The 26,393-nt window shown below is 39.6% G+C and overlaps 1 protein-coding gene across 17 annotated transcripts in view; it reads left to right on the top strand.

Annotated features, from left to right (window-relative positions):
- The window catches only part of LOC108769074 (collagen alpha chain CG42342), a 179,961-nt gene that overhangs the window by 124,680 nt on the left and 28,888 nt on the right, over nt 1-26,393 (top strand). For 11 of the 17 annotated variants that reach the window (XM_018519848.1, XM_018519849.1, XM_018519843.1 and 8 more), the window contains 8 exons: nt 415-494; nt 2,000-2,035; nt 3,325-3,360; nt 9,834-9,905; nt 12,517-12,603; nt 19,806-19,985; nt 21,556-21,661; nt 26,070-26,158. In XM_018519848.1, the coding sequence (XP_018375350.1) occupies nt 415-494; nt 2,000-2,035; nt 3,325-3,360; nt 9,834-9,905; nt 12,517-12,603; nt 19,806-19,985; nt 21,556-21,661; nt 26,070-26,158 (686 nt within the window). Of the gene's footprint in view, nt 1-414; nt 495-1,999; nt 2,036-3,324; nt 3,361-9,833; nt 9,906-12,516; nt 12,604-13,620; nt 13,675-19,805; nt 19,986-21,555; nt 21,662-26,069; nt 26,159-26,393 lie in introns of all 17 variants that reach the window. The other 6 variants (XM_018519845.1, XM_018519850.1, XM_018519846.1 and 3 more) reach the window with 6 other exon arrangements.

Genomic DNA, 26,393 nt, shown 5'->3' with positions numbered 1-26,393 from the left:
CTCACTTTTGTAACCGAACGGATACAACGTGAGGATTTCATTGAACGATTCACACACACTCTTACCCAAAATCGAACATTCGAACTACACTCAAGCGTGCAGATTTAAAATGTGTCACGTAGCTAGCGAATAATTGGAGTTTCGAGTGCCGAGAAATTTTGGTGCACTTTGCATACTCTGAAGCGTGAAACACGCAAGGTGGATAGTTCGCTCGGATTGAAGAACCGACTTGTTTAAAGAGTTAAACAAGCTCGGTTCTTTAACGTAGTTGTACGACAAGTTGAAATAGCTATCCCTAGTATATATTTTTCTTGCTCGGCAACCGAAACTGCGCTTGCCATTCTATTGCTAAGAGAGAATTGCAAGTATTTCAGGTATACGTACGACTTCATAGTTTCATTGTTCGTGTTTCAGGTCCACCCGGTGAGCCGGGTCCACCCGGAAAGAGGGGCAAGAAAGGGAAGAAGGGTGATCCCGGGGAGCCCGGTGCGCCGGTAAGTACACCCTCGTGCCGATGCTTCAATACCACGCTCAGCATGCCATATACACATACATATATATATATATATATATATATATGTGTATGTATGTATGTATGAATAACCCTCGAATATATTAGTGCACTAATACACGTGCAGTTGTGTGTGTGCGAGTATGTTTATTAGGGAGTGCAGCTCCATGCATGAAATAGTAATTAATGATACGCGTTATATTAATCCCCCTTGTTACCCTTTTCTGGACTTGAGTACATTGAGTGGTGACTAATGTAAGCAGTACGCGCTTTCGCGAGAGACTTGCATGCTCAGTGAAGAGAATTAAAGACACACTCCCGCGAAGATGGTCTGAACCGTAAAGTTTAAAAAACGAGCTGAGTGCTACCGTGTATTAATCATGGTGTACTCTCGTTGTAAACTCCATTTTTCTTTGGGGGAGAAATTAATTTTTTCTTCCTCTCTCCTAAGAAAGTAGGAGTTTATTAGATTACTTCTGCGGGCGTGTCTTCAATTCAACATGACCGAGAACTTTGTCGCGTAATTACGCCAGATCAAAAATGTAGCTCGTCCATACCGGTCGCGGAGAGAGGTTGTATTTGATATTTAATTGATACTTTTCTGTTAGCTGCATCTTACAATGAAATATCGATGTCGGATGACTCGGCGATTAAAACGCGAAGTTACAATATGACGTTGTTAGCGGAGAAACAAATTAATCTCACTCGCGCGATACCAACTTACATTATGTCAAGGCGTAATTAATTAGTTTCAAACTGTACATACGTATATACAAATTATACGTGCGTACAACAACTTATTCACATTCTCGACCTCAATACGAAACTCGAAGGCTACTTACTCTCCCTTTAAATTTGATTTATTATTAAATTCTTTACATTTATTTTTTTTTATTCCTCGACATATATGTCGGCCCCGCATTAAATTTCAAAATTATACGAAATAATGGCTTTAAAGTCGGATCGTTATCTGTCGAACTTAATCATCGACTTTGAAATTTTGTGCCCGTCGCGACGAGCGGGTTCTCTCTCTCTCCGGCTGGCAGCATCGTGGGTGTTCCAGAGACGCGCGCGATCGGATTTCCCTCGCGATTGCCGATCGAGCGAGCGCATCGTCGCGTAATCAAAGATCGGATTGGCGGAACGCCGCGCCGGGTGAACCGGGAGGGAATGGACCGGCACACTCGTGTGCGTGCGCGCGTGCTTATACGCTCGTGGAATATCTAATTGGCCGGAATAATTATCGGCGGTAGTATATATATATATATACGGGTCCTTACAGCCGCGATCGTGTACATCTACATATATATGTATACGCGACCGATACGGGGCCGATAATATCGCGGGCACGATCGGCCGGTCCGCGAAATAATCGCTTTTGCATGCGCGCGCGAGAGAGTACCCTGAGTAAATCTCCCCCTCCCCTTCTCTCCCCCTCCTGCCTCCTCGTGTAAACGAGTTTTTAATTTTTTATACCCCTTCTTACAGGGTGTGGCCGGGACGCCGGGCAAGAACGGTTTTCCGGTATATTATTTTTTATTTTCTTTCTCCAACACTCTCCTTCTCGCTTCTCTCTCTCTCTGTCTGTGTAACGTCTGTCTGTCTGTCTCATATCCTTACATTTGCATTTGTTTCTCTGTTATTCTCTCTGTCTCTTTTTCTTGCTGTCACGGTTTTTTTTTTTTTTTTTAAACACCACGGACTATCATCACACTGTGTGTATCGAACATAACAGCCATTAAGTACCATTAATGCGTATCATGTAGCCGCTGATGTGCGATTTTTGCTCGTTTGACCTGCTTCTTTATCCGCGAGCTGTCTCTCGATCTGGATCCTCTTTCGGCTCCGATACAAGCTATCCATCTGAATTTTTTATTCTCTTTTTTTTTATTGTACCATATGTCTGTGCGCGATTCATATACGCGCGCAATCGAAACGCGAAATCGGACTCTGGCATCCTCACCTTCAATATTGTATGGCGCGTCGCTTTGACGACTGAAGGTGCAACTGTCATACGCATATTGGTGAGGAAACGGGTTAATTGCATTCTTCACTTGTTGCGTATACGATCATTTCTCGTTTTAATTACCGACACTCTTGAGCCACCTATCAACGTTTTTATTCGTACGAAAACTCGCGATCGATTTATATCAATAAAATTTGAATATTTCGAATAGTATACGAAGAAAGGTTTGTTTCCATGAAATTCGTATGAAAAAGTAAAATTTTATTACGGGCAAAATTTATTTTTCACGACGTTACATTGTAACGCTCGATCAATTGATAAAGAATATTTGCGCGTAGCTCTTATTTAAATTGTATGTAATGAAAAATATGTAAATTAGATACGAAATGTAAAATAACTGACGTTTATTTGTCGAGTCTGATTAATCACGGTGGCAAACGGTATCGAAAGAAATTCAGTATAAATTGGCGCAATGGTGAAACGCCAATTTCGAGATATGACCCGGCATCAAATATGAAAGTTGCTCCATCAGAATCGAAGCTGCGCGAAATTAAACATTCATCGTGTGCCGAATAAAATTTCTATTAACAGCGCTTCCTCGGTCGTCGCAAATGTACGCGTCACATCAGAGAGGATCATGCGAATGCACTTTTGTCGCGCCTGGAAGCATAACGACTCATCACGGTTCTGGTTTGTCGCGCTCTCGCCCGTATTTATTACATGTTACATACACAAGGAATGAGATTTCCAAGGGCTCGCTCAGCCCGCACGCAATTTTTCACTTTTCTTCGTTCGTCGTTACGGACGCGTGAACGACGACTGGCACTCACTGGCGGTGTTCTTTCAGGGACCCATCGGCTTGGACGGGCCCAAAGGTGATCCGGTAAGTTCACCGCATAATTTACATTTTAATTTCGTCGCGGCGTTACAAGCGTGCGAGATTAATTGCTTCGTAAAAACGTGAGAGGCAATATTTTATTTTGCGACGCTTAACGTTCTGAGAATAACATTATTTAATGGAATAATGGTTATGGGCGTGAGAGAGTTTTAATCATAATTTATTTTGTGCGGCGAGAAACCTGTTTTACCAAAATTTATGTTTACGCGAGGTGTCATATTGTAATAAATAATTCAGTAATTTCTTTTTTTTTTTTTCGTTTACACGCACAGGTATTCCCAGGTTGTACAGATTTATGAAATTTTTTAACATTTTATTTTATAAAGTCGATCGACACCAAAACAAATGCTAGACATTGCGAAATAATCAATTTGTGATTAAATATACGGAGATATCTTTGTAATTTTTTGCTTGACTGAACTGTCGATATCGGCCAATGCTCATACATATTTTAACCGATACGATATAAAATTAGATATGCCTTATCTAAATTTTCTGTCCTAATTGCACAGGTTTGAAACGAGGTCATTTAAGACATTTTGGGAGCATTTGCTTGTTCCACTGTTCTTAAATATGATTGACAATTTATTTAAATCGTGTGCTTCTCTTTCTCTCTTTCCGATCGATTTAGTTTAATAAGTATTTTACATATTATAGATACAGCCTTGGTCAAAAATATTGGAGCATCTTATTAACTATTATTTAAAGTTCTAGCTCAAAAATTGATTATGGCATTTTGTTTCAAGAATCTTTTAAATTTATATACTGTTTATATGCTGGTAACTAATAAGATAACAATGTAGGTAAAAGAATTCTAGATGAATGAAAAAAAATAAGTATCTAATATTTTTTACTAAGGTTGTATATATACGTATATATGTGTATATTATATAATCAGATACTGTTACGGAAAAGGTAAGACGTCGCTCTCGTCTGAAAAGACGACGATCAAGAAAGCAATAAAATCAACCGTTTGAAATGACGGACGTAAAGATAATGACGAGAGAGAGAGAGAGAGAGAGAGAGAGAGAGAGAGAGAGAGAGAGAGAGAGAGAGAGAATTTTGATATCGAGTTTCCGTCAGGCGCAGCTGTTCCTAAAAGGATGAAACTTTTCTGGTCTACTTTGCAGTTCAGTAGGAATTGGAGTAAGATATTTAGTCTTGATATATTTCGAGACACGATTCGATCGGTATTCGAATCGCAATCTAAATATAATCGAAGAAACGGGAACGCATTTAGGTACCAATCGCTCGTTTTGCTCTGACACTTTTCCTCGACTCCCTTGTTTGCAACAGCTGACGTATGTTGATCGAATTAGTCGCAAAAATACAGGATGATCAATCATATGGGTGATACTTTCGGTATACCATATACATTTCGCTATCAGACTTTGTTTTTGACGAGCAACGGATCAAATGCAGGCAATGCGAATGAAAACGTATCAAACTTTAAAATCAAATGAAAATTCGATGCAAATATTTTTACTGGCACTCTTATACGAATACGAATAATTGAGAAAATTATTATTGTGTTATTGTTATTTTGATAGCATGAAAATTGATCAAACGGAAAAAACGATTTTGAAGGAATTAAAAATTTAACTATATACAGTTCTGAAAATAATTTAGCTAGATACAGATTTGAAAATAATTTTGTTGAACCATTAAAATAATTACGTAGAAAATTAAAGCATGATGAACGTTGCTGCAAAATGTTTTGACATTTTAGCAACCAGTTTGAGCGTTCTACGTAATTATTTTGATGATCCAACAAAATTATTTTCAAATCTATACCTAAATTTTCAGTTATTAGAGCAAAATCGTCCTTTCCGTAGAAAGTATTTCTCTTTGGTACTTTAAGATTTTTGATACATAGCGTGTTGATAAAAAATATTGACTATATTAAAGTTGCAATATTAATTTACGAGTTTACAGACACGAAAAGAACGATTTTAAAAATGTAACTAGATACACACACACGGATTTAAAAATAATTTTGTTGAACCATCAAAATAATTATGTAGGAAACTCAAGCGTGATGAGCAGTGCTGCATAAAACTTTTATATTCTAGCAACCAGCTTGAGCGTCTACATAATTATTTTAATAGTTCAACAAAATTATTTTCAGATCTGCATCTAGTTAAATTTTTATATACTTCATCAAAACCGTTCTTTCCGTACAGGCGTCGACTGTTTTTTAGCTACAGTCAACTTTTTAAAATTTTTACGATAAAATAGTATTGAAAATAAACAAGAAAATCACTATAATTCACTTACCTATGAATATATTTGTACAGCGAAAAAAAGCTTTGTTATTAAAAAAGCGACGTTATTGTGTAAAATCATTATATGATTAACAAAGTACTCAGCTTTCGTATGCAAAAATAGTTTATTAAAATTCAGTATAAAAATTTACATTGTATTTTTTAAACATACGACTCTCTTCTCCGTAGTCAGAGTTGTGATTTATTAAGACAACTCCATATTCTTGGTCGCGGTTGCAGTGTGCAGCAGTGTGGTCGAATAGGATTGGAAGATGAATCGGATTTTAAATTGAAGATTTGCTCGCTCACTTGCACTCACTTACTCTATTAACTCCGCTGTTCGTCGGGAAGCAGTTACTTGGCTGCGCTCGATCGTTGTATTTTCTCCGAGATGCGATCTTTTAACTCCAATCCGACTCATCGGTTGAACCTATTCATCAACTGGTCTGCTATCACCTTCTTTTCGCGCTTAAATGGACGCGAGACGTACAAAGTCGCGACACGTAGAAGGTCGTTTCTTGCCATCATCATTTCGTTTATCATCCATAAATGTATAACAGTCTATACATAGGTAATGGCAACATGTCCCTTCGAGAAAGTAGACACGCGAATATCGGAGCGACAGGAGCACGGATTGATTATTCCGCATTCCTTATTTCGCCGTCTTATTATATATCTGTCTGGCTGTTGCACATGCAAACCGACTGAGCGCACATCATTGCGCTTTTGGAGTTGTCGCTTTCAACGAGGTCGGATCTGTATAGATACTCGCGAGAGGTAGATAAGATGAAAACCGTCGTCTAACGGAATATGTAAATTCACGTATTAGGATATAGAAGTTCCATAGTCCGCACGTTTGCTTCGAGAACTCGTCTCGGCATACGAGATGGTTGCACGAGACTCGTGCTGGTTACAACGACGGGGTCCTTGTATTATATCCCCGTACATGCATCCTCTTGTATATGCGTGACTCTCGGTTATGCAAGGTCCTCGTGACACGCAAAGTCTTTTCGCATGACAGGCCCTTGTATGCGCGTCGGTAGCCCTTTGTGGCCACCTAGTTTGCCTTACCGTAGAGAACAGCCTCTGTCTATTGGTGTACACACACGTGCCCGGCGGTGTTTCGCGTATACGTTTGATGTCGCTCAGGATGTCACGGAATTACTGCTATTTCCCTTAATTACAGACGCTACGTGATTAATTAAGAAGATTGACGACACACTAATAAGTGTTTTTTCGCCATGCGGGCGGTCAGATAAGAAAATATAATCTCTTACTTGATCTCGAGTGGATATTATTTGAATATTGTCATTATTTAAGACACGCAGCTACCGAGATATACCACATGCTAACAAGAAGAAGAAACAGAAAAAGATTGTGATTTCATATATAGACATATCCAGAATTTCAATTGGGGGAGGCATAAAAATTTATATTTACACAAAAATTGTATTAAAATATTTTTATCAAAGCCAACCTTTCAAGATATTCAGCGAACTTTATTACGTGAAAAGAACAATTTTGTTGAAAGAGCTAAAATTTTGCTGGATATATACAGATCTGAAAATAATTTTGTTGGATCAAAACAATTATATTGGAAATTAAAAATTGAGCATTGCTGTAAAAAAAATTTGAAATTTTAGCAATCAGTTTGAATTTTCAATATTTTTATTTTCAATATTTTTCATTTTGATAACCAAATAAAATTATTTTAAAATCTGAATTCAACAAAATTTTACTTTTTCACACATATGGTTCTACAAGATTTAATATTGTTAAAAATTTTAAATATATTTTAACAAAATTGTTTTTTTTTCTATACGTACGAATAACGTGGACTGAGTAATCAGCGTTTAGCTTTTCATCGTAAAACTGATTTTAATAATTTAATTGTTCTTAACAATATTAAAAGATTAGAACAAAACCACTTATACGAATACATCAACTAACTAGAAGTAAGAAAAGCGCCGATTACATCAAAGTTAGACATTGAAATGATATTCTACATGTACTTTTAAATAAATTGATCTTAGATATATGACAGTGAGCCGATTACTTTCGGCCTTGTACAATCAAACTGAAACAATCCCCCAAATTAATTGTCTATCCTCGGGAAAATTTAACGCCTCGCTTGCGTACGGCCATTATTTGTCCAACAAAATTTTCATCAAAGAACAATCTGTTACGAGGAATTCACGGACGATGGTTTTGGAATACTCTGTACGCTCAGGTGCCTGATAGACTGGGGAGAGAATATACATGAGGACGTATTGTATGGTAGGACACTGACGTGACTGGATCTCGGTGGCGGTAAGGTACAAACGACAGAACAAATAGATAGCGAGGAAATGTGTCCGAGAGGAGGAAAACGAGTACGTGCACGATTGAAAAAGGGAGAGAGAAAAAGGGAGGAAACGAGGGTAGGAGGAAGGGAGAGCAATAAGTGCATTGCAAATATCGCTAGTTGTTTGTTCTGTCGATGGCCGGGAAGAAAAGGACCCGCACGATCGACTCCTTCCTCGCGCGTTCCTCTCTTTGCCTGGCCGGCGTTTTCTTTTTAAACGAGTGTGGCAAACGAGTATGTACATAGTCACTGGCAACCAATACCCGGCGCCGAACCGTACTAAGGATATTCCGAGATTCGAATAACGAATCCGGCGTTTATATCGGATTTCGTGCAAATAGTCGTAGCGCGGGTTGCAAGCGGCGGGTAGCAGTGACTCCGCAATTTGCCTCGGGATCACGCAGTTTACTCTCTACTCGCTACTCACTCGGAGAAGCAAGATCCGGCGTGCAAACACACAGGTTTATCTTCTTGGAAATTTACAACCGCGCTTCTCTATCTACCCTGCGAGCTGACCCGGACGAAATATTAAATTGCGATTTTAACCCTCGTTGGATCGCATTATCCGAATCGCCCTCGTGTGTCTGCAGGTTCACGAAGTTCGAAATTTTATGCAGGTCCGCGTTCTCTTCATCAAGATACGCCGTGAAGGATACGTCACACGATAATATAGTTCTCGCGCATCGATACAGTAGATACGCAGAAGTGGATCTGAAAAAACTGCATGCAGTGAAATAGGATTGATTTTTTATAGGATTTTGGTTCGAACTTTTGATCGGATATATCGTCACTAGAACAACTGTAGATTGAATCTGATCCTAGCGCAGTATTTTATACAGTATAAAAGAAAATATGCGGTTTGATTTTTAAATTTGTCTACATTGAGAAAAAAATTATTAAATCTTGATACATATTTCTTTGAATAGCACTAAGTTAAACTTACAATAAACAAATATTTATTCAATAAAAAAAATGTGTTTTGTATATCAAAGAAATATTTACATTTAGTAGATATTTCTTTAAAACTATTCAAACAAATATTTATTAAAATGTAGTATTTTTTTTTAGAGTAATATCTTCTCTAATTTGTCTAATAATTTAATTTTTTTTATTTGTTACAAAGAGTGACAAAAATGTTGAGAAATTTAGTTGACGTTGCTTTCTAATTTGATGGCATGAATTGTAGCGAGCATTTATATTTATTGAATTGATATAAGTCATTGATATAAGTAATTACGTTTGTGAAGGTAAAATAGTTAAGGACTAATTGTATGTGTCATTATGAAGAATAATTGACGGCGAGATTAAAGTGCAAAATCTTGCGTCTAAAATATCATTGTAGATTTTAGAAAATTATCTGAAAGAGAGTCTCATTTAATTAATAGTAGAATCTGTAGAATCTTCATACAGACATTTTGAGCTCTACGCTATCGGATATTTCTAACACGGAATGAGTGCGCCAGAATTCTTAATTAAAGCTGAAAGTCGGAAGTGTCTTCATAGTGATTCAACACGCAAAGCTGATGTGAAAATGAAATCCCGGCCGTATCGTTTTAACATCAAAAAGAGATGATATTTAACAGATCAAAAAAGAGATGGTAAAATTCTCTTAAAATATTGTATAGAATTGCACATGAAAAGAAAAAAGAAACTAAAAAAATCCAATTTTCTCTCCGAGTTTTATAGCTACCTCACAAATTAGAAATAATGCGCAGCAAGAGCCGAGAGATATTTGATTGCTACACGGTTATGATACAACACTCATTTCGAAAAAAAAAAGCCCGTTCATTCCTGTCTATTGTATCGTCGTTATTACTCTACGTAATACACAGCGTCTGTTTTGTTCACAGGGCCGACCCGGCGACAAAGGGCAGAAGGGCGAGCTGGGCAGCCCCGGATTCGACGTCTTGTCCGCAGTAAAGGTATCTAAGCTACGCTATCCTGGCGCAGAGTAAAGCAATATCCGCCGGCGCAGTCGTAATGCGAAAATGCGTGCCGCGCTCTCTCATTTCTCGCCCTGCAGCCCTCCGTCGTCGTCCTTCAGAGCGCAATCTCGTAAAGTCCCGATGTGTACCACGGGAGGAACGTGTGTAGTACCGGCGTGTAGTACCGGCGGGCTGCACGCAGGGCGGAGTGAGAAAGAGATGCGAGAAGAATACGGGATAAATCCTGAAGGGACGGCGGAAGAGGGTGTGCGGGCAGAAGAAGTAAAACGATATTTTCATCGCGCGTAAAGCTGCAAATCCCATTTCACGTGGTAAAAGTGCACTCGAGCTGGAACGTTATTAACGCCTTCTCGATCGCGTCGCCGTGAAGCGTCAAAGGACCGACGATTAATCGAATAAATTACACGGATTTCGTGATTTCAGCCCGAAGAATTTCAGAAATATCTGGGAGCGAATCGAAGGGAAGAAAATTAGTGTCATGCGCAGGGGAAGCTCCGCTTTGGAGCGATCCGAAGTAGAACGAGGACTTTTATATACGAATCCTCCGGGAAATCATATATCCGAAGCTCTCTACGGGTGGTGGCCTAATTCGTCACCGCGTTTATATATACGTGATAATTAAATCTCTCGCGCGAAAACGAGATTTGTAAAATCGTCAAAGCGTCTGAAATAACATTTCGCTCAGCGATCCTCGATCCTATATAAAGGATCTGACGTTTTATTTAACCCATCGCTTTTTTTTTTTTTTTTTTTTTTTTTCTAAGGTCGGGGCTTCCTCATTCCGCTCGAGCGCACTTGCGCGCGCGATTTCTTTCGTATGACACGAAGTGTCATACGACGAGGAGGTATACTGTTCCTCCTGTCGTTGTCGAGTTCGAGGACCTAGCCAGAGTTTCACCCTGGAAGTCGAGCGATGCTCGAGCGATTTCATTCGAGGACGACGATGCATGCACGATGCATTTGTCCGTGCACATGCATATGCATACGCTCGTGTCCAGGGCGAAATCACCGAGGTTCTGCGTCCTCTCGATCCAACGTGCAACAAGCACGCCCGAGTATCGATCGATGCGTTGCCGCACGACGACGAGCATATCACGCACGGAGTCCGCGTGCGATGAAGCACAGACGATCGACGGCTAAATGAAATTTACGATATGAAGATTATACAGTGGCTGCCAAAAGTTTCCGGCCAACATGTAATTTTACGATGATTTTTGTCAATCTTGTTTCGGTTTCAATTATAAGTTAATAAGATTCTTGTTATAATCAATTTAAGAACACAATATTTTACATAAATACTAGGATACGCTGATACTTGTATATACTGGAGCTTTATTTATGAAGATTTTTTATCTAAGCTCTATTCAATAAAATTATTTCCCGGAAATTTTTGGCAGTATATAAAAATATGTATTTTTCTAGGTTTTTATTAAGACAAAATCGATTCCGGAGTAAGCTAAACAGACGCAGTTTTAGATATTAAAGCAGTAATTAGGAAACGATAGTTGATTTCATTTTTGCGATCATATCTAAATTACAAGTTTTGTAAATGAAATTATTCGAAAGTGATATTTTATTTTATGCACTTATTGTACGGAGGAAGGAAATGAGTTTTATTATACAGTAAACATTTGTCATCAATAAATAACGGCAGGATAAAAATAATGGTCCGGAAAAAAATCGCGTCAACTGTTGCGTGCGATTTGTCGTCGTAAAACGTAACTCGTTCACGACGTTTTGCACGTTCGAACGACGTACAACGGAAAACGAACGATCCGTCGCGCGCCATCCGTCAAAATGCAGCGGCAGTGCGGAATTGGTGTGATTGGCTGCGTTCAAGCAGAGATTTGCAGCGCTGTTGTGAAATTCTTTAATATAATTGGTCTTGCCCTTAATTCCTCACTAGATTTAAATATACAAATTACAATCATATTAAAGAATTTTATGACAGTTGCTCTTACAAAAATTTTATACTGGAAGATAGTAATTAATTATATGCTTCCTTTGAGTATTAAAAGCACTGTTGTATAATGTTTTTAGTACTCGAAATAAGTAATTAATTACTGCCTTTCGATGTTAAATTTTTGTATCGACAACTATTATAAAATTAAATTATTAAAAAACTGTTGTATAGTGCTTTTAAGTCTTACAACAGTTGTACAATGCTTTTAATACTAAAAATACATAATTAATTACTTTCCTTCCAGAGAACTAAATTTTTATAAGGACAACTGTTGTAAAATTAAAACCACTGTACTTGTACAGTGCTTTTAATATTAAAAATTAATGAATTAAGTATTACACACGTTCTCTACGTTGGATTTCTATAAGAGTGTAAAGTTAATTTTTTCTGCTGAACGCAGCCATTGTCTTAACCAGACGAAACCCTAGCGCGAGGGAAAAAAATCGCGTCGATCTCTCGCACTGTGCTTCATTCCCGCACGCGGATTCCATCTGTCGTGAAAACAAATTTCATGCAAAAATCTGTTACGCGCTCGCTCGCCGGTCGACCGCCAACAGCCAACGGCAACGCGACATCGCAGTACGAGAGCAAATAAATAAACCTTGCCTTTTTTCTCGCCTACGGGTCAATGCACAGGGATTGGGGTTAAAGAGGTCGGTGACGACGCTCCGCGGCGGGACGCTCGGCTACGCGGAAATCGTCGCCCTCAAGGTAAACCGGCTTCCTCCTCCTCGGAAGGCGCGACACGCTTCTCGGTGTCGCGATCCGGACGGACGTCCTCCAAATCTCCTCAATCGCCTCCCCCCGCTGTTTCTTACCCGTCATCTCGTCATTGTCCAACAACACTGTCGTAGTCGTCGTCGCTTCTTCTCTTCTTCTTTTCACTCCCTGTCCCCACTGTGTCCACTTTTCCCCACCGTCAACCCCTTGTTATACCACCTGTATGTCAGTTTTTTTTTTTTGTGTCCGCGCGTCGTCGCATACATCCCGGATGCGCGACAGGCCGCGGATCTCGTCGTCCAGTTGTTCTTTAGCTAGTCGTTGCCTCGTGCGGTGCTTTCGGTGTAGCGTTCTCTCGTTGGTTTATATGAAACGAAGCGCGTCGTCGATGCTCGATCGTCGAATCGGGGCCTCTCTTTCCTCTGTCGATCATCGATTCCGACTTAATATAATCTCAGAAGGAATTTACTCTTTAATCTTTAGAGGATGGAGATCTATCTTTTAAATCTTACAGTTTTTTCTGAAGATTCGTTATAATTTTATTGTATTTGTTGCTTCGAAATATGATACTATTTTAGCACCTCTATAGTTGGCTTTCCCGTCCTGTAAAGGTTAAAGTGTGCAGAATAATATAATTGCGGGTAAATATGTTGATGCATATCGTGTGATACTTGTGTTATTGATCGTGATCGAACGATAATGAGAGACCACTGAATGAACGACCATCGGCGACGCACTTTTTCACTTTGGTTTTTGGTTGGTAATGGTGTTTACTTTAAGTTACAGTATTTAGGTATATCTCTGGGCATGCCTTGGATTCGGAAGAGCAGTGAGATACGAGAACCCGTATCCTCCCCTACCCACCCCCTGAAAAAAATCGACGTGAACCCCATGCTTTCCGCCCGATACCGAAATCGTTCCCCCCCCCCCCCCTCTCATCCCCCCCCTCCTCCTGTTCTTGTCTTGTAGCGATTTGGTTTTTTACCCGTAGTGTTGACCTACTTTTAGGATCTTCAGGAGAAAGGGGTTAATATCTCAGCGCAGAACATCATACCACTGAAAGTAAGTGCGCCTGCTTTTCGGGAAGTCCCCTTATTTTCCTTCCCTTTTATCGATCCCTCGACGAATGGTGCTCGATTTGAATTTTGCAACAGAACTCTTCGGCGATCTATTTTTAGAAGACGTTCTATTTCGAAACATTTTATCAATTTAAATGTATCACACAAATTGTTACTCAATATTTCCGTAAAATCGTTCTGCATTATTTTTTGGGCATTAAATTTTTTAAGTTGCGTCGCTATATATATAGTTCGATAAGTTAGTAACTTTTTAAAAAGAGATGTTGACAAATAAATTAAATTTTTATTTTAAAAAGTTAGAAAAGTCACTGATTTATTAAATTGCTCTCGCATTTGAAAGTAGGGAAAGAAATAAAAAAAGGGGGGTGGGGGCGAGAAAGAAATATTGCAGATTAACTTGAATATTTTCAGAACTTATCTTTTGTTTATTCATACTTTCTCGAGGACGCTTAAACACCACCAGATCATTCTAAATTCGCTGGTGAAAGTAGAAGATGCCCCGCTGAAACGAGCTGTCGCGTTGGAAAGAAGTTACAAAAGTTTGCTCACCTCGGAGGAATCCCGGGGCGATTTAATTCCCCCTTTCTCCGAGATTGCAAACTTAGTTCTCGCTCGCCGTCGCGACAACCGGAAGTTGTCGAGGAGGGTTTATTTATCGGTCGGATAACCGATACCGAGCAGCGCTGTATATATCCGTCCTTTAATCACGTAGTGGAATTTTGTCGCGGTCGGACGCGGCTTCACGCTGAGCACCGTTTGTCCGAGGGAACGAACGAGGAGGCGCGAACACGGCGGAAGGAAGTTTCGAGTAGTTGTAACTCGGAAGATCGCACAACGATCGAGTCGGAATCATCCCGCTGTGTTCGCGCCATATCGACATGCGCGAGGTTCGCTGGACCCCTTACTACATATACCCTTTTATTTTACGGTTCGATACCTCCGTTCTTACGCCCCATCTTCCTCTCTCTTTCTCTCTACTCTACTCTCTCTATCGGGGGTCGTGTACAAGTTACTGCGTGCCTCGTATATACCATTTCTTGATAATCGATTGTCTCGATACGCGAAAAGAAAGACCGTACGAAGATCCACGAAGGAAAGCCACCGCGCCTTGCCTCGCGATATTCCATCTCTCGGGCGAATGCAAATCCTATCGCGAAAGGTAGAGACAGCCTCTCGGCTCAGCTTTGGCTGCTGCGTTGCTGCTTGTCGAATTCGTATTCCTCGAAAGATCGGAGACGCGCGGTCGGTGGTGGAGTGCCAGCAGTGCGATATCCTATACTCTTTCAGAGTAAGAGATGGAACCGGTTCCCCTCCCCGCACGTTTCGTACATCCGCTCCGTGGTGTAGTGCTTTGACTCGGCGCGACGACGGCCGGCTTCCACCAACGCCGTTCGGGTCTCAAAGGGGATATCGTCCCGTCGCTCGAGATGTATCGCTTTATCAAATTCCGAAGGTGGAAGATTTTTAGAATTACGGTTTCACAACGTAGAATTTTTCAGAGTCAAATTTACAGTCGAAGAATTTTCAGATATTCGACTATTCCGGCAAAAGAATTTTCAACTTGAATTTCACGATGAAAGAGATCGGATCTGAATTTTGCAATTTTTCGCTTACATTTTGTCTTGATGTCCGTGATAAAACTTTGCATTAATTAAATTGTATATCTTTATCGCAACGCTATATGACATATGCATATCAAATAATAAATAAAACTTGAAAGAATGACAGGATTTTGATAAAATAAAATATTAACGATAACAAATTTTTTTAATTTATCTGATGGAACATTCAAAAATTTTTTTTATCAATAATGCATATATTTGTCGAAAAAATCTTCACGATGAGTTTGCAACAAAGACAATCTTTCGCTTAAAGTTTATCCATGATGTCTGCGATAAATGTTTGCTATAATCAAATTATTAATTTTTATCGCAACTTCATATACATATAAAATAAAAAGTAAACCTTGAACATAACAGAAATAAAGTATTGATGATGCTTTTTAGTTTGCTAAAATATTCACAATTATCAGTAATATTTTTCGAATAAACCTTCATGATTGAGTTTGATTTTGCATTCGACACAACACGTGCAGGCAAGGGTGTCAATACTGAAAGAAAAACACACGCGAGGGAAAAAAAAAAGCATTCGAAATTCACGAACGCCTCCGCGAGAGGGAATTTTACGCGAGAAGCGCGGATTACGTGGTCGCGTAGCCGCGAAAAAATCCCGGCGGGAAACGTGCGCGCGAGGGAAAAAAAGGGGGAGGGAAGAGGGAAGCAAAAAAAAACGGAAACGTGGCAGCGGTGCACATAAGGCGCGAGTAAAAAATGCACGACCCCGCCACACCCGTCCCGCATGCCGATGCGAAAATCGCACACGCGCCCGTACACATTGGGCGCGTGCGTGCGTGCATTGCATGATACTACTTTGTAACATCTGCAGTCTATCCTATTCTCTCTATGGCGTAGTGCGATGCGTGTGTGTGTGTGTGTGTGTGTGTGCGTGCTACCCACCTACGGGTGTGCATCCACCCGCTGGATGAATGCGCGGGCGATTTATAGCGCGTAGGTGGTATCCGTAGACTTGCCTGTGATCGTATCGCAGTCGCATGATCGCACGATGATGGTGTATTGATGTAGCTGTCGGGAATGAATAAGTAATTGCTGATTCTCCGGCGGGCGTTGGTCAACCGAAACCCGAATATATAATGTATACTCGTGAGACGATTATCGTGATACATCGGATCGATTGTTTGTTACTAAAAAGGGGTGACGTTAAAGGAAAAGAAAATCAGAGGCAGTTGCACCGAAAGTCTATTTGAGAGAGTAAATCTTATTTCGAGAACGCTGCTTCACAGAAAGTGTATCTGCTGCTCTAAAAGAGAAACGCGTCTGACCTATTTCAATATATAGTTGCAATGCGGACGCGATCGCGAGTATCGATAGAGATGCTTTTGAAGATACGAGCGCGTTGTAATATATTTACGTGGAAATAGACGAGAATGCTTGACACAATGAATATGATAAAGCATAAAGGTAATGGAAATAATAAACGACAATAGCACAACCGCGAAATATTGGCAGGGGTGGTTAGCCATAATGAGCTAAATTTCCTTTCTCTCTAGCGATGCTACGACTAGAACTACGTTCGGGAATTCAATAATGAAACGCTAACCATAGTTAACTATTCTGTTAAAGAACCCCATTACGTCTAATTGTAAGTATTCATGGGATGCGAGAAGTTTGTCGTTTTTCATGCTTCCACTCCTTTTTCGCAGAAGATTCCGCAGAAGCAAAGTAAAATGAAATAGTCTAAGCTGATTTAATTAGTCGTATCAAAGTCTCCATCGTGTAACTTGATTTTTATTATATTTGAATCAAACAAAAGGATTTTATTCGACTAAATTTTTCTTAAAATATAAATAGCATGCCGTCGTTCCTTTACTTAAAAAGTGACGCAATTCGAAAAATTAAGTTTCCCAGAAGAGTGGAAAAATATTTTTCAATTTGACAAAAAATTATTAATTAATCGAATATTATCGACATATGTATTTTTAATATGATTAAATATCTTTTTTGTCATTTTTATTTCACAACTCTTAAAAATCGCACTCTTTTTGACGATTTAAAAAAAATCCTTTTCGAGTTGTAATGATTTTTTACAAAGTTAAGTTAGTTGATGTGATTAGGTAATATTCATTTAAGGTGTATTACATATATTTTTAACAAGGTGAACAGATTTTTTTGTATTTTATTTGAAAGTAATTCAAAAAAATATGGCGGCGATTTAGAATCTGGATGATCTGGATCAAATTATATATTATATCAATTATATATTATAAATTTATACAATTATAAATTATAATTCTGATACATTCGTAACTTATTCGAGGTAATAATTGAAAAAAATCACGTTTTTTTTTAATTGTGTCACTTTTAAAGTAAAAGAGCGACATTTATATAATTTGCTAATTTTTCCATAACAACGAAGACATTTAATTATTTTAAAATATGACAGAACTTTCACATTTGTCTTCTCATATGAATATTCTTGCATGAGTATTCAAATCTATTGTTTGATTACGGCTCTCGGTGCCTCAGGCCTCTCTATCGATTCCGGCGTATGCGCGGGAGAGAAATGAAAAAATAGGCTGCGCCGAAGAATTATTCAGTCCTTTCTCTCTTTTTTGTCAACCATGAAACATGTTGCCCTCACGGAAAACACTCGCGACGACCGCGTATATCTCCGAAAACGCGTCTCGACGGGCTATTCCGGGTTGAGTTTTCATCCGCGGGGCACCTGCGCCCTCGGGTGCAGATATATGTGTATACGTAGTACGTGCGTGTACGATACGTCTGGCGCATGCATGCCGCGTGTCGTAGACTTCTCTAAACGTTGCGTTGCTCGTACATTTCTGTCTGCCTGGGCATATTGTGCGTGTATGTGGTGTCCCGCTGTAACGCACCGAACGACGATTCATCGTTATTTGTCTCGGCCATCATCCAGGCTCTCGCGATTGCATGCATGTGTATGCGCTCAGTGTGGTCGAGTCGCGGCGCGTTATCGCGCACGTATCGTCTTTCCCGCGTTCAGCGCGTTGTCTCTCGCGAACGCATATAAACACGTGTTCTCCGCGCGCATTTGCCACGGGGGTGCGCGGGGTGGTTGCTCTCGGCCCCCGCTGATGTGTCTCTCCGGTCGTGACAGAAATTAATTGCTCACTCGTATATACGCGAGTTGTCTCATCTCGCCGCTGGAAAATGCTGTTTCAATAGCTGGGCCTTCGACGAACCGCGCGGCATTCATCGTTCCCGAATGCGTTTGATGAAGGGTCTAATTAATATTTGACCCGAGCAGAGAGCACGCGTAGTATTTCGCATATGACACGTGCTGACAGCGATATTTTTCGTATCGTCATACACGCGCACAAGTATTAATTATTAAAAATAAAATTCTGATCTTCTCCGGTAATTTTAGTGGAATTTTAATTCGATAGGAATTCAAAAATATTTATGATTTTATTATCGGGATGTTTAATTTTGCAAAAAAATTGACAAAGATATTCGCTTGTTGAGTTTCTCTCCGATAATGATGAAACAAGAATTAATTAAACGTTTTTACAAAAATCTCATTAGTTAAAACTACTACTTAAAAGTATAATCAAAAACTTATCTCTCTCTTTCTCTCTCTCTCACCTCACCAGCTCTGGCTTTTTCTGTTTCATTAAATTACTTTACTTCGAATAAGTGCCAATAACTGCAGAAGGAAAGATAAAACTTGTTCGCTCAAAGATATTTCAAAATTACCTTCGAACTTATCGTACAACGATTTGAACTCCGGACAATGGACACTGTCTTTTAACGGCTTCTGTTACATCGAAAACTTTTCTACATTACGTCGAAAACGATCGCGTGAAGGTATATCTATGGAAAAAAGAAATAATCTTAAAGACCACCACGAAGATATTTTTCCACGACATCCGGTTACACCTTCATGTATCTTTGGGCATCTTCTTACAAGGGGGATAATGAAAAATTCTCGCGCTAAACGAAAACTCTTCATCCGCCCTTTCGCGCCGTCGAAACAGCACGTGTAGTAATACGGTAACACGATAAAAGGTCCATTTCGTAATTCGCTGTAGTTACTCGCCGCATCGTGAAACCATAAATCCGCGCGAAGAGCAACCCCGTACCCCCCCGTTCGCGCGCGCGCGCAGAGATCTTTCTCGTTTCCATGCACTGTTCTCTCGCGAGTTCTCCTTTTTCCTGCGTCCACCCGCCAGTCCACATACCTCCCTCTTCTCTGTCTCTCTGTCTCTCTCTCTCTCTCTCTCTTTTTTCTCTCCACTCTTTACTAACTTCGTCTGTGCCCCTCTCTCTCTCTCTCTCTTTCTCTCTTTTGCTCTGTCTATCTTTCGTTCTCTCGCTTTCCTATTTACTTCTTTTTACTGTTCCGCCATCCTGCCCCCCCCCCCCTTCTTCTCTCTCTTCCCCTTGTCGATCCCCCGTCAGTCCGTGGCACAAACCGACGAGTACCGAGAGACACTCTTGTGTCGAGGGCTCTCGCCGGAGAGAAAAGCCGTAACGACGTAACGCTCTTGGGACGTAACAGGGAGAGCCGGGTGAACCCGGGCCGCCGGGACCACCCGGTCCGCCAGGAGCCGAGGGTCTTCCTGGACATGAGGGCAGACAGGGGATTCCGGGCGAGGTCGGCGCACCAGGGGAGAAGGGCCCGCCCGGGCCGATCGGGCCCATCGGCCCGACGGGCACGCCAGGACTTGCGGGTCCCAAGGTAAGTCGGACAGATTTAATCCACGTTTTATCTCTGGTTACTACACGTCGACCATCCTCGTCTACTCGGACATCGAGATATCAAATGTCACCTATTTCCGTAAATTTAAAGAGCTTTTCTCGATCCTCCTTTTTATGTCGTGACAGGTGCTTCCCATCGTGAAAGGAGTGAAAATAGCGTTCTTTCTCTCTTAGCAAAGAATGCACTAACGTTAAAGAGAACGGAGGAGTATAAGTGACCTATTTAAAAGATTCTTTCAATATTATTTTTTTAAAATATATTAAAACGTTATAAAAATATTCCGTGGAGAATTTTTGAAAAGTTTTATTGGAATTTATAAATTTCATTTGCGCTTTTTTTTTGCGCGTAATATATAGATAATTTCTAAACATATTCAAAAAGTTGTTACGGAATTAATTATATACGAAGTTGAGCTGGAAAGATAATTAAAAAACTAAAATTATATCTCTCAAATGATAAATTAATTCTCATTAATATTAATTAAAAATGTATTAAAAGGATTTGTAATTATTCCGGCATTAAAGAAATAGAGACAAAGAGCAAAAAGTATATTGTTGCAAAATGTGGATTCTCGCGTGAACGTGATATATTCACAAGATAATATAAATAAATTTTATTTTCATATAAATATGTTGCGTCATATCATTGTATAAATTATCTCCATTCCCGATTTGTCGATAGCTAGATTGATAATACTGGCGTTTAACTGGAATTAAACTTAACTTTATTTACGCGAATGATATTATAAAGCGCGATTTCACGCATAATCGCGGGCTCGCGTATTTCGAAATATCAAACATCTGATACCGCGGATTCAAAATTCCGCAGAGAGTGATTTAATATTACGGATGTATCACCGCAGGTAACCACGTTATACCGTGGAATTATGTAATGATTACGGGCCGCGTGCTTTCAAGTACGTGGTTTGAAACAAATCCGGCTAATCTCATGGGATTTTGAATTTCTCTCAAATTTCAACGGCGTCTCAATTTCGCTTAATAACGGGCGATAAACCGTTCAATCTACATATTTAGCGCAAAGACGAGAAGAGAATATGCACTGTTTTTCGTGTTCTTTGAAATTTTTTTTCACATGTAAAAGCTAGCAAGCTCGTACGTAGCTGCCTGTCGTTCGAAAAAAAAGCGCAACGTAGATATTACGCTCTTAATATTGCCATTCAAGAGGTTACGTAACCGATAATTATTAATGGAGTACAACAGAGCGATTACAGAACAATGGAGTATTAATTACGTCCGGCGCATTGTTAATTTAATCCAACTATAATTAATTACATTCGAAAGCACGTTCCTGCATATTAATTACTGACGCTTGATACTGCCACGATAAAGGATCATCAAATTCTATCCATTTAGGAAAGTGTTCTTTTAATTAACCTGTCGTATGCGTTGGACAGAATTGCCGTGGAAAAAGAAACGTGATAATTTCATTTTCAGAAAATAATTGTTGTAACGAAGCGAGAAATATGAGAGTGGAGTTGCGTGAATGTGGAATAATTATCGAAAAATCATCGAAAGTTTATTTTCGACAGGGTGACAAGGGTGATAAAGGCGATCGGGGCTTCACGACGACCTTAAAGGGTGAGCAGTTTCCAAGTGGAGTATTTGAAGGCCCACCTGGTCCACCAGGACCACCTGGTAAGCATACAAACGAGATAATCTGCATACGAAATAAATGATTAAACATTACACGTCAATTGCATTCCCGTGAGGAATACGAGAACACATCACGGTAACTCTCTGCGAATCTTCTATGCAAATTATTTATTTCGTTAGCATTTCATTTGAATCTGATATCGTAGCTTTTCTAATTATATCAGGAAATCATACACGGAGCTAGACATTATTTTTTTTTTTTTCCTTTTGCGTCGTTTATTTTTCATTTCCTCGACAGTACTTTACATTTCAATTAATACGTTTGTTTTATTAAATTAAAATTTTTTTCATATCGTTTATTAAAATTAATATTTTCCACATCATTATTTTAATAATATTATTTAATGCTATAATCTTCCACTTAATAATTTTCTAACGGATTCTTTTGACGGGCAGGGCGCGATTGATAGAAATCATTAGTATCGTGATCCACGAGAGAATTAAGTCGGTCACGCGCGATAATTCGGAATCGGAACGCGATGTGGCATTCATCCGATTATCTTCGCGCGCCGGCGTGACCTCGCGGGCGAAGAAAAGGCGGAAATGTTTGACGAGGAAATCTTGACTTGGATGACCGTGCAGGTTCCTCTCAAGAGGAGATCGAGAAGCGATCGCGCACGGTGGGCGTATATACGTGCTGTGTCTCGCCGGCGTAGTAATATATGCGGCCGTGAGCAAATCTTTCTTTGCCATTCGCGCGAGCCTCCTTTTTTTCTCTACCGCCACTCGTCCCGTGCGGATCGGACGTTAACCCTTCGGAAGTTGAGCGTCCTCGAGGAGCACCGAAAAACTGCGCACACATTCGTGTACATGAGGCCTGTTCGTTTTGGCTGAACTTTCGCATCAGTTTATTTTTCTTCCTTTTCTATGCGGGAGGAAAGAAGAGGAAGAAAGATGAACTGGTGCAAAAGTTCAGCCAAAAAGAACAGGCCTATGGTGGTATCTCGCGAAATTCGTAGAGGAAAAGGCGGTAATGTGACCCTCCATTTTTGTTTTTCTGTGTAGTTTTCGTATCTTTTAATTATATTCAAATCAATCGTGTTGCAGATAATTTATTGATCTGAGTTTAATAAAAATATACTTGGAATGATTAAGATAATTTATAAAATGGAAAAAATTGTTTAAATGAAAGAGACATTATGATGTGACTATATCTGTGATGGTAAAGTGGGTCTTTTTCTATAGAATCTACTTTCTTCAGGTTTTTTAGAACTTTCCATGAAATCCAAATAATTTAATCTCGTAGAAAATTCTAAACTTATTGTGAGATATTATCAGATTTAGAAATTTCTTATCATAAATACGTTCTCCTAACAATACTTTTGCGTTGATCCTGTCGACAAAAAGTTCTCGCCAATCATGGCAATAATATTTTTCACGTTTCGATACCCATCCTAAGAATAAGTTAGAAACCTTTTGCAAGAGTTGGTTAATTATAATAGAATTTTAAGTAGGACTCATGTTGGAAGCAGGAGTGACATAATCACCTTTTCCTTTACTTCGGTGAAAATAATCTTATAAAAAAGAAGACGCAATTACAAGAAAAAATTCCATAATAAAAGAAAAATAATTAGATGTCATCGTTACTTGAGCACGTTAAAGTATTACAGTACAACATTACTGCCAAGCCAGGATTATATAATTTTAAAGTAAATAGGACGTGACGAAAGAGGTTTTAAAAAATTCACAAGTCTTATAACTTCATAGAAAATTAAATTAACTTTATAATATATACAATTTTTCGTTGAACTGAGATGTTTAGTAAACGTTAACGTTATATAAAGATGCAACCGACGTAGAATTTTCATGAAACATTCGCCGAGAAAAAATTCGCTTCTAAGTGTAACCGAGAAATCTGTAGCCTCTGGGAGCCGTCACGACAATTCTAAGATACTCTGTGTAAAAGATTCAGCCCTGTTTAAAATTACAAGACAGGAGACACCACGCGCAACGCTTCTCGTGAATAGTACAGAGGGTAATAAATGCGCAGTCCTGAGGCGCGGCGAGAACGGAAGCTGGGGAATATCTCGTCGCGTAAAGACGAGCGCGACTGTCGGCTTAAAAAATTCCGACCCACCTCTCGCGCCAATATCTCACGACTCGGTCGTTCGTCAACGTTCGTACGGCCCACCCCTGCCGTACCGCGCGACGGCGAGAAAATGATTTACGATCGCGGACGTATTCAGAATCCGATCTCGCTACTCGTAAACGACCGTTTACAGCGCGCCGTGTTGACCGTGATATGTCGGATATTGGCAAAAGCGTCGCGAGTATCAGTTACCTGCCTCGCGACATGATTGATTCGCGAGAGAAACACCGTGATTATAATTGAGTGAGAACCGTCAGGAAAATAGGAAACACCGAAACAGTTTTAAGCGCTCGTTACGAAACCTGTAACTAGTTTAAAGAGACGATTGGAAAACCAATCATTGAAAATTTATGCAATTTATTTATGAAATTGCGAACATACAGTTCGAAAATAAGTTGATTCGATTCGAATGGAATTAATCTGCTTCACAAAAAGAAATAATTAGATCATATCTTGAGATAAAATCTTTTATTCCAATCAAGAATAAACTGAAGGTAAAGATCTCAAAAGGGATTTAGCAGAAAGACCGGATTTAAAGTCCTCTTTTTTTTTCTTGTAGACTTTGTGAATTTTAGATGAAAGCTTTACGTCAATTTATCTTCGTCTGTGCAGGAAAATAATCTAGCGTTGATAAGATAGCTCCGATATGATCGTGTCGAAGACAACGTCGTGAAAAGCGCGGCTAACAACTATGCGAGTCCAATGCATTCGACAGAAACGAAATTACGCGAACGCTAATCCGTCTTTATACCGTTGTACGATGACAGCAGAGAACCAAGGATGGGGTAACAACGTTTCCGAGCATTATACATGCGCACCTGACAGAATTAATTTAGCCACATACAAATCCGTCTCGCAATTTCATGGCACGAACTGCAACAAGCAGCGGAGAAACTCGCTACTGTCGATATTGTACAAAGTCGTATTTTAGAATCAACGGTGCGCGCTACGCGGTGTATTTACTCTGTACGGTGCGATTCGCTCGCGCGATCCTCGAATTTCGTTTTGTGCACGTGGGAATTTTTGCGCACACACACACACACACAGAGTTGCCATTTCGTGACTTTATAGTATAAATAACACCTAGAAAAGGTAGCTCGCGCGTTAAAACAAGTAGCACGCGCAAGTTAACAGTTTATGTGTTTCGCGATATTAATCACTAAAGGAAGATAAGCAAATTTCAAAGAAGTTTTCTTATAAAAGAAAATATAATATCAATTTATTTAACTTTGTATCAATTTGAAAACAAATTTCATATAGAGACGAAATATTCTCTAATTTTTATATCAGTATTAAAGAAGTTGTGACAAATGTCATTCTATTACTGGCGAGCAAATGAAAGAAAATCCTATTATGCAGATATAGAAGTTCTTTTGCCGTGTGACAGAACAACATTGATCGTTTTCGTTGCGAGAATATATTGCTGTCAGTTCTATCTGAGAACCGTAGATAAATCAAAAGATAGTCGATAAAAAAGTAACGATCAAGCACGTCACTGCAAATGAAGTGTTAATCTGTACGACGCTTGACAGACCGCAGTTTTCAATTCTTACACGAGAAGAACGATTTTACTGAAGTATGAAAAATTCAGCCATATTGAAAAAAATTACTAAATTTTAATAAATGTTTGTTCGATTAATGTTAATGTATTTATATTTACTTGTACAAGAATCATTAATTTGATTTAGCTATCAATTTGCTATTAAATAAATATTTATTTCCTGTAAGTAAAAGTTAATGTGCTATTGAAAAATTATATATTAAGATTTAATAAATTTTATCTTTTTAAAATTTTATTTGAACTATCGAAATAATTATGTAGGGCGCTCAAACTAATTGCTAGAATGTTAAAACTTTTTGCAACATTGTCATCCACGCTTAAGTCTTCTACATAACTCTTTTGATGGTCCAACAAAATTATCTTCAGATTTGTATCTTACAGCTGAATTGCTAGATACTTGAGCAAAATCATTTTCTTACGTGTAAATTGCTCAATCCTTTGATCGTGTTACATTCGGGTTTACATTGTAACGTTTCAACCGAACGCGTTACCTGTCGCAAAATTTCTTCGCACAATTTGTTTTATTCCAAAATCGCCGCGAGCGCCGCGTTCTTTCGGTCCATATCTACTTCCGTAAAGCTCGATCACGCGATCCGTCGTGAAACGCCGCTTGGCGTTCGATCACTCGAAGATTCTCTCTTCGAAAAATGGAAATTCCGCGCTGCTCGTTCGCGTGCGTGCGTGCGGACGAGCCAGCGTGGTGTGCGGGCACCATGTCTCATCTTATCCACGGCACGCAGGGTCTCCGGGCGAGAAGGGAGAACTGGGCCCGACAGGACCGCCCGGCCTACCCGGCGAGAAGGGTACTCGGGGAAAGCAAGGGAAGAGGGTAAGCTTCAGCGAGGTCCTCCGACCGCCGCCGACCATCGACCAAAGCAACCCCGTATGACCATCCATCCACCCCATCCCTACTCAGCCATCCATCCATCCGACCGATCCTGTTATCCGTTGATTGAATCCGAACGTAGCAGGAAGCAGAAACAAATTAAAAGAAGAAAAAAAAAAGAAAGAAAGGGATGGTCCATCCAATCTGTTCCCTTGATACCCTCTTGAACCTTCCCGTT

Source organism: Trachymyrmex cornetzi, unplaced genomic scaffold, assembly GCF_001594075.2.
Source record: "Trachymyrmex cornetzi isolate Tcor2-1 unplaced genomic scaffold, Tcor1.1 scaffold85, whole genome shotgun sequence".
Classification (NCBI taxonomy): Eukaryota; Metazoa; Arthropoda; class Insecta; order Hymenoptera; family Formicidae; genus Trachymyrmex; species Trachymyrmex cornetzi.
Note: the sequence above shows the minus strand (reverse complement) of the source record. Positions and strands in the feature narration are given on the sequence as shown.